The sequence below is a fragment of the Equus caballus genome, chromosome 14 (assembly GCF_041296265.1).
Source record: "Equus caballus isolate H_3958 breed thoroughbred chromosome 14, TB-T2T, whole genome shotgun sequence".
Taxonomy (NCBI): Eukaryota; Metazoa; Chordata; class Mammalia; order Perissodactyla; family Equidae; genus Equus; species Equus caballus.
Window position 1 is genome coordinate 62,458,428 of NC_091697.1, and position 12,730 is coordinate 62,471,157.

General features: G+C 39.5%; 1 protein-coding gene across 2 annotated transcripts in view; it reads right to left on the reverse strand.

Moving 5' to 3' along the window:
• Positions 1-12,730, reverse strand: part of CCDC192 (coiled-coil domain containing 192) — a 224,797-nt gene that overhangs the window by 15,694 nt on the left and 196,373 nt on the right. For both annotated transcript variants that reach the window (XR_011425093.1, XM_023617767.2), the window contains one exon: positions 2,146-2,219. Coding sequence is in view for 1 of the 2 variants with exons in the window: in XM_023617767.2 (XP_023473535.1) it covers positions 2,146-2,219 (74 nt within the window). In the remaining variant the exon portion in view is untranslated. The remainder of the gene's footprint in view (positions 1-2,145; positions 2,220-12,730) is intronic.

A 12,730-nucleotide genomic window follows, 5' to 3' on the forward strand; every position in this document is an offset into this window, starting at 1 on the left:
GCAAGTTATTTTATGGATATCAACAAACTGGTTCTAAAGTTTGTGTGGAGAGGAACAGACCCAGAACAGCCAACACAATACTGAAGTTGGAGGTCTAATGTTACCTGACTTCAAGACTTACTATAAAGCTACAGTAATCAAGACAGCATGGTATCAGTGAAAGAATAGACAAACAAATCAGTCACCTAGAATCGAGAGCCCAGAAATAGACCCCTAAAATATAATCAACTGACCTTTGACAAAAAAGCAAAGGCAATATAATGGAGCAAAGATAGTCTCTTCAACAAATGGTGCTGGAACAAATGGACAGCCACATGCAAAGAAATAAATCTAGAACAGACTTTACACCCTTCACAAAAATTAACTCAAAATGAATCATAGACATAAATATAAAACACAAAACTATAAAACTCCTAGAAGATAACATAGCAAAAAGCTTAGATGACCTTGGGTATGGAGATGCCTTCTTAGATACAATGCTAAAGACACTACTCATGAAAGAAATAATTGATAAGCTGGACTCCATTAAAATAAAAAATTTCTGCTCTCTGGAAGACAATATCAAGAGAATTAAAAGACAAGCCACAGACTGGGAGAACATATTTGTGAAAGATACATCTGATAAATGACTGTTATCCAAAATATACAAAGAATTCTTAAAACTCAACAATAAGAAAACAAACAACTTGATTTAAAACTGCGCCACAGACCTTAACAGATACCTCTTCAAAGAAGATATACAGATAGCAATAAACATATGAAAAGACGTTCCACATCATATATCATCAGGGAAATGCAAATCAAAACAATGACGAGATAAAACTACATACCTATTAGAGTAGCCAAAATCCAGAACACTGACAACACCAAATGCTAGTGAGGGTGTGGAGCAACAGGAAATCTCATACATTGCTAGTAGGAGTGCAAAATAGCACAGCCACTTTGGAAATTTATGTCCACATATAACCTGCACATAGATGTTTATAGCAGCTTTATTTATAATTGCCAAAACTTGCAAGCAACTAAGATGTCCTTCAGTGGGTGAATGGAAAAATAAACTGTGGTACATCCAGACAATGGATATGCTTCAGCACTAAGAGGAAATTATCTATCAAGACATGAAAAGACATAGAGGAACCTTAAGCACATATTACTAAGTGAAAGAAGCCCATATGAAAAGGCTATATACTGTATGATTCCAACTATATGACATTCTGGAAAAGGTCAAACTATGGAGACAGTAAAAAGATCAGTGGTTGCTGGTGTGGGGACGGGGTGGGAAGAGATGAATAGGTGGATCACAGAGCATTTTAGGGCAGTAAAAATTTGCTGTATGATATTATAATGGTGGACACATGTCATTATACATATGTTCAAACCCACAGAATGTACACCACCAAACATCAAGACTGACCCCGAAAGTAAACTATGGACTTTGGGTCATTATGATGTGTCAACGTAGGTTCATCTTTGGTAAAAAAAAAAAAAAAAACAGCAAAAAACCATATGATTCTGGTGAATGATGTTGGTCATGGGAGAGGGTATCCATGTATGGGGCTGGGGGCTATATGGGAAATCTCTGTACCTCTCTATCAATATTGTTGTCAACCGAAAACTGCTCTAAATCAAGTCTTTAAAAAAATTCAATCAAGTATGCCTTCTTGAAAGTGATTCCTTCTTGCTGGACATCTGGTTCCTCTCTTTTTGAAAAATTTTTCTCACTGGTAATCCTGTTTTACATTTGTTGCTGCTGAGCTTGAATATTAAATTTACTTTTCTTCACAGCACAGCTCTATATGTCTTGTAGAAAATGACATACTAAAAATAGAAGGAGAAAAAGAGAGAGAGAAAACAGGACATATGGGATCTTTATGAGGCTCTAGGTGGAACAACATATCTCATAATGAGCCTCTACTGAAAGACCAAGAAGGCTCATTTATAAACTTGCGGTCTCTTACATTCCGCGTGTCTTCACATCTTAACTAAAATTTCCTAATAGTCATTGAGCAAATTTCATCATCGGCTTGCAGATTCTAATTTTCCCTCAATCTTGCAATAAATATACTCAATTATTCTGCCAAAACACTGTCTCTTGTGAAGATAAATTTAATAAGAAGGAAAGTGAAAGGAGGAAATTGAACTTACTGTAGCTTTGGCTGGGTTTGCCGTACAGCCCTCAATCTGATTTTCCTTTAATGACAGTTGACTATGCCGCTTCACTGCAAAAAATTAATAATACCACTGAATCAGAGTTTGACATAATAACTACAACCCCATAGAAGCCTTGGCTAAATACTCTCATTCCTCAGTCAATGGTTTTTGTTATATAGGCCCGGATTTTCCATCCTGTTTTCTGTTTGGCCTAGGACAAGTAGCTTGTCAGTTGTATCTAATTTTAGAATCCTTCAGGAATCTAGTATGATTATCTATTATTACCCTTTTGGAGTCTATTATTATCCCTTCAGCTTCAATTTTTCTTCCCTTAAATTGTTTCAGACCAATGGGCAAGTCTCCTAATCTCCAGAGAAGGACGTGCTCTTGTGACCTAAGCCACGACTCAGTAAACTGCATTATTTTAGTTTAATAATAGTGATGGGAAATGCAAGGTATAAAAGTCCCTGCCCTCAAGGATATAAGCATCTAGTTGGGGAGACAAGACACATGTGTGTGAAAAAACAGGTAACACGCTAGTTATTAAGTACCTAATGTAGGCCTTTGAATAGGTGCTGTAGGAATTCAGAAGCCAGAAAAATCACTGTGGGCTGGGGAACTCAGGAAAGATTTTGTGAAGGGCCGGAGATTGGAGCATAAATAGGATTCCAAGGAGAAGACAGAAGTGGGGAGGGTAGTCCAGGTGGAAGGCATTATACAAGTGAGGCACAGAGAGGGAAAGATGTAGGAGTACTCAGGAAATGATGGTTAGAACAGAATAGTTAGAGATCAAGATTTGAACTCAGAAATGGGAGATGAGGTTGGAAATCTAGGGTGGAATAAACAGTGGTAGATCTTGAATATTACCAGTTTAGGGAATTTGGAGTTCGTTGTATGGGATGTAGGAAGCTATGTTTAAGCAGGAGAGAAACATGATAAATTTAAACCCATTTTCTATATGGTTCTCAGTAGACAAAAGATTGCTGTTAGCTTTTGTCTTCTGTGTAATAAAATTTTAATTTACTGGATGCTAATTGCGATGTCCACCTCTTCCTGGAACTGGACGCATCTCTGAACCCATCTGCCATTCCTTTTAGGATACAGTCACCAGAATTCAGAGCCTCGAGAAGACGCTGCAGTCTTTGTTTTGCTGCTAGAGATGTTCAGGTAAGAACATCTGATTCAACTGACAGTTATTAAGCTGACAACAAGTCAGTGGCTGTGAGGCGTGAACCACAGGATCCTAATGTCTGGTATTTAGTTTTTCTTTATTTTTATCCTATAGAAATCTTTTCAGATTTGATGAACTCTTTATTCAAAAGGAACAGTTCAGTTGGCTTTTGGTGCTGCAAAATGCCTCCCAGAGAGATGACACTAGTAAAACTCAGATGGTCCCACTGAGACCTGCTTGTGTCTCAGAAGAATGGAAGTGTCTGAAGGTAGCTGTTCATGGGAAGTGGGGCAGGAAAACAACCCCATACACTCTTTTGGACCTGCTATCTTTCCAAGTGACTCAATAATGGGAGTCGCAGAGATAAGCAACCTCTTGGTCTCAGCTAGAGAAAGCTTCCCTTTTATTTTGACCAGCCCTATACTAACCAGCTCACTGCATCCTGTATTCATGGCTTCACAAAGCCCTGTTTCATTCTAATTGGAGGCTGATCTCTATTCAGGACTTTTGTTGCTGATGACCACTGAACAAAAGAAAAGGGATCTGATGCTGGCGGGGCGGGATGGGCAGAACTGTGAAGTGCAAGCCTCACCGTCTCAAAATGGGGCACTCCCCAGGCCCAAGCATTGCCCTTTGCTTCTGCATCTCCTATTTTCTCCTAGCTTTAGGTCTCTATAAAATGTAAATCCTGCTCTGTTTGTTAGTGAGGTTGCGACCCATCGATATAATCTTGTTGAATTGAATCTTGGCGATTTAAAATACTGTGTTATATAGCAGAGGCAGTATATTTGAATAGGTCACCTGTTGGTACAAGGAAAATTGTATCATGCAAGCAGCTACCTTTTTCGTGTATATAATTTATCTGTCTTTAGAATTTTAGAACTAACTGAGATTTAACAGGTGATTCATTCTGGTCATGCCATTTTACAAGTGAGGAAATTAAGATTCAGAGATAGCAACCAATATCATGACCAACTAACTATTCTGATTTCTATCTATTCTGGGCAGCTGGTTGCCTAGGCTGCAACGCTTTCACTGTAAAACTGGGAAAGTCTGAAGCAAATGGGGACAAGTTGGTCACCCCAACAACTAATTAGCTAACTCGAGCTTTCACAGCAGCTGTTGATATATTGATATATCATGCTTTCTGCCTTCTAGTATTAGGTCTTTTCCCATGACAACAGAATGCAATAAAAATATTTCCTCGCTCATGAGCAACATATTAAGATTCTAGAATCCTATAATGATGAGTTTGCCTTTATGTTCCAGGACGTTTATGGACGTTTTCTCCCAGTTCTGATCTAGGCCATCCTATCTCTAAGAACTCAGCATATGTACATAAATTTTTAACCTAATTTAAATTTAATAAGGATCGTAGGCTATTTCTGTATTGCATGGAGGAAAAGAAGAAATCAATGAAGTGTTTTGAGGATAGCCAAAGAAAGCATTTGTTCCAGAAATTCATTTACGCGTTAACTATGGGATCTAAAATATATGAGGCTTGGAAAAAAGGCATAAGGCAATGGATAGGAGTTCTGTATTGGGACAATTAACATAAGTACTGTGATTAACAATTCTTTCAGCTCAAATTCTTGTGGATGTAGCTATAAAGTAGTGAAGTCAATTGATGAGTGTAGCTTTCAAATCTCCTCATTAATTTATAGGCACAACACCTGCAACTCCTTGTGGCTCCTAGTGATAAGGATGAAATGCTTAAAAAACTGGGTTGATAAACTTGCTGAACCTGTATGAAGACAGACTTCTTTCCTCCACTCCTTAAATATTGGTGATCCATTGGATTTCTCTTAATCACTATTTTCTTCTCAGGCTACATGCTGTCTAGGGGCAAACTCATCCTCCTCGTGACTTCGACTACTCTTTATAACAGGGTGAATGAATGTACTGCCTGCCCGCCACCACACCTCTCACCCGTGCCCATGGCACACATTGCTGATTTGTCCTTATACTCATTACTGCTCAACCTTGACTTGGCCTCAAAGTCCTTCCAAACACGTCTTCACTCTAACACAACAGACTGATCAGAATTGGCGCCAAATCTATTCTTGGACTCACAATTAACCAGTCTTGGACCCAGATTAGACCCAAATTTATATGTCTAATCCAGACCTCCTACAGGCTGTGTATCTGAATATTAGACAGCTCATCTCTACCTGGATGACTTAGTACCTCAATTTCAACACGTCCAAACCTGAGATCCTCATTTTCACCCCAAACCTGCTTCTCCTCTGTCTTCTTTACACCTACCATCCAGTTAGTCACCAATTCTGTGCTTTATTTTTCTTGAATCCTTCTTGACTTCTTCCACTGCGTTCTATCCCTACTGTCACTGCTTTATTCAGGTTCTTGCAAAGCCTGTTTGCTGGTTTCTCTGACTCTGTTCTCCTTAATCCTTCCACATTGCTATAAGAGGGATTTCTCTCAAAACCACAAATCTGACCAACTCATTCCTCTCCTTACAAATCCCTATAGGGACCCTTCCATGGCCTTCAGAAGACATTTCTAACCTCTTATCTCAGTTTATATGATCTTTGTCATTCACCTGTGCCTATCTTTCCAGAGGTGCTGACGTCTTCCCAATTTTTGTATTAACTAAAGCTTTCACTAATTTGTCTTTCAGAAAGACAACTTTGTTTTATTAATCAAATCTGTATTTACTAATTTTTTTCTATTTTATATCTTTTATTCCTCATTTCTTTGTACTTAGTTTCCTTTATTAAGTTTCTTAATTTGATACTTAGAGAATTTATTTTCAATTTTAATGTTCTCTTATAAATGTTTCTAAGGCTCTGCATTTTCTTCTGCATACTGCTTTGGCCACATCCGGTAGCTCGTGTCTCCTTGTCATTCAGCTCTCACTTGTTTATACTTTTAGTTTTACTCAGGATTTATTATAGAAAGATGCTTAACAATTTTCAACTGAATGGATTATTTTTTGCTTTTGTTAATTTATTGTGCATTAGAGTTAGAAAAATCTGGCTGAAATAAATTCTCCATTTTGAAATTTATTAAGCATTTGTATATGTATATATATATCAACTAATACATAGCCAATTTTTGTAACTATTCCATGGAGCTTTAAAATAATGTAATTCTCTTACTGTCATGTATACTGTTCTCTCCACATGTGCTAAATGGAACATATTCATTGTGACATTCAGATATTCTTCTAGAAAGTGTTTTTTCAATGGTACCTTTTCGCAGTGAGGGTATAAGTGCATGCTCCCCAAATATTTACCTTGTTTTTATCTTTCAGTGAGAAGCTGAGCTAGGTATAGAATTCTAGGTTCAGCATGGCTTTCAGAATTATGATGATATTGTTCCTTTGTTTTCTAGAAACCCAATTTGCAGTTAAGAGTTCGGTGTCAATCTCTTTCTGTTTCCTTATGGATACATTCTTTGTCTCTCTGAAATGTTTTAGGATGATCTCTTTATTGTTTAGGTTCTGAAATTTCACCAAGGTGAGCCTAGTTTTCTTTATTTTTTAAATTTGGGGTTTTTCATCTGAAGATCTGATAAGAACGTTTTACTGTGTGGTTTTTTATTTTCTTCCCCTCCATTCTCTCTCTTCTGTTTTTTTTTGAAGATTTCTATTAAATGGATGATGATTCTTCCAGATCTCTTCCTCACGTCCCTTAAGTTTCCCCCCACATTTGTCACTACTTTCTTCTGCACCACATGGTAGGAGAATCACTCGTCTCTGTCTTTCAGCTGACTGTTTGACTCTTCACCTATGTGCATTTTGCTTTTTGGTTCATCATATTTTGATCATATTTTTAACTTCAGAGATCTCCCTTGTTGCTTTTTCATTGCAATCTGTTCTTTTCTTTTGAACACAATATCCCTTCCAACCAATTTCAGGAAAGTAATTATGTTTATTTTGCAGTTTTATTTCATTTCCTATGTTTATATTATTTTGTAGCGTTCTTTCATTTGCTGTGATTCCATCATTTCCCCAAGGGTTAATTCCTCTACTTGTTGAGTTTAGAACTTTGTTATTTCTATTTTTAAAAATTATATTTGATGTCTTTTCTGTTGTTTTTTCTCAAATATTTGGACATTCTTGTTGTCTCTTCCCAGTTGTGTATGTGAGTCCTAACTGAAATGAAAATCACTGCTCATGTAACACTGAAACAGTTTCTGATTATGGGAGGCCGGCTCCAGCAGTTTGTGTGGGGAAGTGGGCAAGTGTGGGTGGGACCACAGTACCAGGAGTCCCAGTCTCTCCAGTAACCACAGGCTGTACTCTGCTTCTCCAGCCTCAGCCACTCTGTGCTTTCTTATGCCTCAACTCCCACTTGAGAGAGCTGCCCTCATTGCAGACCAATCAAGAGTCTGTGGCTCTAAGAAGTAACCACTCACTTCACGACAACAGGGGTGGGTGGATACCGATGTAAAGGTTTTATCATCTTTAATGAATCACCTCACCAACTGCCTTCATCCTGCTCTTTCCCCTAGTTCCCACTGATCCTGCTGTTTGGATTATTTTGGGGCATAGATGGGAAAACGCATTGTTTGACCTTCTGTTTTTTCAGTATGAGATTATGACCTTTTTAGTTCTTTTAGGTTTTACTTTCAATCTGGCGTGAATTGCTATATATACTTCAGAAATTCGTTGGTGGCATCTCTTTCAAATTTACCACTGTGCTAAGATTTTTTTAAAAATATATCTATATGATTTTGTTATTTTAATGGTTTTTTTTTTTTCTTTTTTTTTGAGAGGGAGTAAACCTTGTTTTCAGTTAGCCACCTTGAACTGGAAAGCCAACTCTTTGTTTAGGCCTTCAATGTGTAACCAGGACTTTTCCATTTCATTGTTCCCTCTGCTGAGGAATTTAGAACAAACGTCTTAAGGTCAGGTGAGAAGTACTCTGGGCTATGCTGCCAAGCCTCTTCCCTGCTCATGATCAGTCAGAATCCCTTGTGAGGCCCATCTTAGATGTCTTCTTCCTCAGGGTGAGAATTTCAAGACCATGTTGTCTTGTCTCACGTTTTAGGAAATATCACAAAGGCTCCAACTTTGAACATGTGTTTCAAAATCGACTTCACATTCATCTCAGGAAGTTTTCAAGACGGTTATACAATGAGGACTCCTGGTTGTTTATCTTATCATCCCAGAGTTTCCAAGGAGATTACACAGATTAGGTCTCCTTGAATTCACTTATGTTTGTGGATACTCTTCACTTTACCTAGATTTTCACATTGGTATTTCATTTGGGCCTCTTGACAAGTTTTCTCAGTAAATATGGAATATTCATTTAGCACATGAGGAAATTGATTCAGACAGGTTATTTGCCAAATTATGCAAATAACAAATAGGGGAGCCAGTCCTCAACCCTGAAATTCTTTCTCTGAGTACACCTCAAGTGGATTTCTTTAATGACTGAGGTAAGACCAATGCACTTAGACAAAAGCTGATTTTAAGTCTAGATATGTATCCCTGAGGCTAGACAGGAATTAAACTAGCCTGTAGGAGTTGGATTCAATATTTACTGAGAAGAATGTGCCTGATTATGACAGATTAGGCTTTTATTTATTTATTTTTTTAAAAAGTCATAGAACCAATTGCTCCTTTAAAAAGCTCCTCTGAGAAAAACAATTTCAAGCGTGGTTATAGGAATTATTGCTTGAAGATGCTTGATCAGCTGCATTAACTCCACGTTTCTGTCCAGGTTCCCTTTATTGATTGTATCAGTTGCCTATTGTTTTAAAAAGCAGCCTCTCCCCAAGCTCAGTGGCTTAAAACAATCACCATTTATCATTGCTCACAAGTCTACCAGTCAGCTGGGCAGTTCTGCTAATCTGTCCAGGCTCCGCTGAGCACAACTGGGCTCGCTCAGGTGTCTGTGTTAGGCATGAGTGTTGATTGGGAGCTGCTTACTCTACTCACGTTTTTTGTGGTTGGCTGACTGTTGGCTGGAGCAATGTCTTTTATCATCCAGCAGGCCAATCCAGGCTTGTGCGTGTGGTGGCGTCTGAGTTCAAAGAGAGTGAGTGAAAGCTCACCAGGACTTTTGAGCCCTAGCTCCCTCTGCTTTTTTTTTTTACTGTTTTAAAATATATTAGATTTGGTTTTTATTGTAGAGCACACATATCAGGGCAAAGTGCTGCACACACAACTACAAATCGTTTTTGGGAAAAAAGCTGTAAAAAAATAAAACTGCAACTGCTTTAGTTATGCAGTCCCGATGTGAGGAGTCCACACTGGCAAAGGAGTTCTGGCCCTGAGAGGGGCTCCTTGATGGTGACTGCCCCAGATTTCTGCAGCCTCAGGCCTGGGCCTCTATAAGACAAGGCCCTCTGGGGTGGTGGCAGCCTGGTGACTGGGAGGGTCTCTACTCTCAGCAGGCTGGGGTCTTGGCCCTGGCTGGCAAGGAGACATTTCTAATGAATCTAGATCAGCAAAACCTTGCAGCCTTTGAGGATCTGAGTAGACAGAAACTGCCAAAGACTTTACTATTTTTTTTCCTTTTATTACTATTTTTTAAAAGCCCCTTCCTCAGCTCCCACGCCCCTGAGGCTGAGGAGGCACCAACCCAGGCTGCAGGCCTGAGCTCTGGCCTTGGATGCATGCTGCAGACGGACAGAGGGGGCAGGGCTAGCGTAATGTCACTTCCACATATTTTGTTGGTCAAAACAAGTCCTAAAGCCAGTCCAGATACAGAGGGTAGGGAACCACAAAGTCATATGGAAAGGGGCGTGGATACAGAGAGGAGAGTAATTGGCCTCATTTTTGCACACAATCGACCACACCTGTTTGTTGTACCCATGCCTCAGCTGCCACGTTAGCTGCTAAAGGCTCACAGGTGCCTCCCCTGTTTTGGAGAATTGCCCTCAGCTGAAGGGGGCTGCCTTATCCTAGAGGTTATGCCCTATCTTTCATGTGAAGTGAAGGAGGTACAGCCCACAGCAAATTACTGATGGCTATGGGGCTACGAAAGGTCAGCCCCCTTGCCTCCAGGGGCAACAACTTTGTAGTGTGATTTAAGCTCCAGAGCCTCCCTTTGGCTCAAGGAAAGACTAGACTTAATCTGAGACCACATCTTGGCTCTGCTTTTACTCCTCCCTTCTCTTCCTCACCCCTTTACAGCTTTTTCCTGAAGGGCACACCCTCAGTAATTCACAGGTGCCCAAATGCATGACTCAGGCCCTACATCTAGCCATCTGTACCAAGACAGATGTTTTATGATGATACGGTATTAAAAGACAGCAGACACTTGTCATTAATATATATTCATAAGCATAGTTGCATATTTTTAGCTTAGTTGCAGTCTCTGTGAGATTTCAAAAGGCTAATTTACACTTTTGTAAAAAGAACAATGGCTAACATTTACTGAGTGCATACCATGCACTAGGCTCTGTGCTCAGTATGTAACATATGATTTCATTTAATCCTCACTATGACCATATGAGATAGCTATTGTTATCACTTTTTACACTTTTAGTGTTTTCTAAATAATTTCATATCTGGGATTTTGTTCTCCTGTTATTTACTCTAGCAACAAAAGACTTCTGCATCTGCGTAAAAATAGTCTTTGACATATGGCATAAGGAAACACTTGATAAGTGTCACAGACAAGACAACTTGACCTCCCTTCAACTCAGAAAATCAGGCCTCTCTGGGTTCATCATTGAACAATACTGACAGGAAAACCTAATGGTCAAGGGAACATTCCTCTTCAAAACACTAACTCTTTTCAACGAAGCCAGTTGGTCATCATGGTGAGCAATTTTGGTGTTGCAAAGTGTTTTGCTAAATAATACATTTGTGGGTCTAGTCATGTCCATCTTAGTTTTTAAAAAGTTGTATCCTCTCAGGTTTCCATTAAGTAGGGTTCATTCATTAATACAACAAGCATTATTAAATTTTCATCTCCACATGTTAGATACTTTCTTCTCTTCATATATATATACAAAATAAGTGTTGTGGATGTCACAGGAAGATGAGAAATGAGTCAATAGCAACAGTTCAAGTCGGTGAATCCCTAACTTCAGCAGCTGCAGCAGGAAATAGGAAATCTTATAAAGGGAGGGTCAAGGAACAGGCACTAATTCTTTGTTAGTTGCGTGGCAATGCTTTGTCTTTTTCAGTTGAGGTGGAAATGGCCTCTGACTCCAAGGGAAAATCCAGAGAGGAAGACCAGATAAGACTGTTTGGCATGGTGCTAAGCCAGAAACCAAGGCTTAGAGAGGTAAAACGAACTATCCCTGAGGTTACACAGCTAGGAAGGGGCGCAATCAAAATTTAAACTTGGGTGTTTTGCTGCCCCCAAAATAGCAGGAAATGAAGGAGTGGGCAACGTGATGATGTGTAGAGGGTGCTTTCTGGAGAACAGCTCATACAGTGCAGATTTCTTCCATGGTAAAAGCAAAGAAAACTCCAACGGGGCATTCCGTGAAGTTGTCATGATTCCCCTTACCTAAACAAGGTAAGTGGAGCCCTTGCAAGTTTTATTTCTAGGGATTTTATCTGGATTTATAAAATTAAATGCACTAGTTACCCAGGAGCAGAACAGACATTGGAAGAAAAGGAACTTGAGAGACAGAATGAGTAATGAATGTGTTTCTGAGTTTGGCTGGTTTGAAACCTTTGCTAAAACTGACAGAAAACTGCCAAGAGACTTAAACTTTGGAGGTTTTGTAAAGAAAGTTCCTCTGGAAAGTGAATAATTAAGACATAATTCTTTCAGTGAAAGAGCCCAATTTACAAGGAGATTGGGTACCTTGTGCTGTAAGGGACCAGAGACTGAAAGCAGCCACTGGGCACTCTATGAATTGCCCTGGGTCAGGGGCCAGGGGGACTCACTGGCATCGAGCCCATGAGTGACCCACTTGTTTGGACACCACTCAGGAAGGATCCACAGGAATAACTCAAGTTCCCAAAGACCGTTTGTTTCATCTGAGAGAACCACAATTACCCCAGGGCCCCATGAATACCCAGTCTAGTCTCAACTTTTAGTGCATTTTTATGTGTCCCTGTGTCTCGAAGACAAAGCCAACTACCTCTTTATACTTCTGCCCAAGGTGATCTTTACCCACTCTAAGCAGGCAGCCAGGGGAATGCAGGTCACTTCTATTACACAACATGCAGGAGGTACATTAAAGAGAGAAGTGAGAGCCTAAAGCGAAAGGATTGGATGAGATCAAAAAAGGACAACAGGGACCTGCTGAGCAATCCTTGGCAGGGTACCCAGAGCAGCTTCAGGAGAGGGACAGAGCCCAGAAAGAGCATTTCCTGCCCTGGGTTAAAAAAATAAATTCAATTATCCTTTGAGAGGTGGTCTATTCAGCCTGTGCAGCATTAGGTCATTAATTTGAAAAATGCAGGTAGAAGTAATAACAGCAGTCATTTTCTTAACACCTAGATGAATGGGCCTCTCCCTTTGTCAC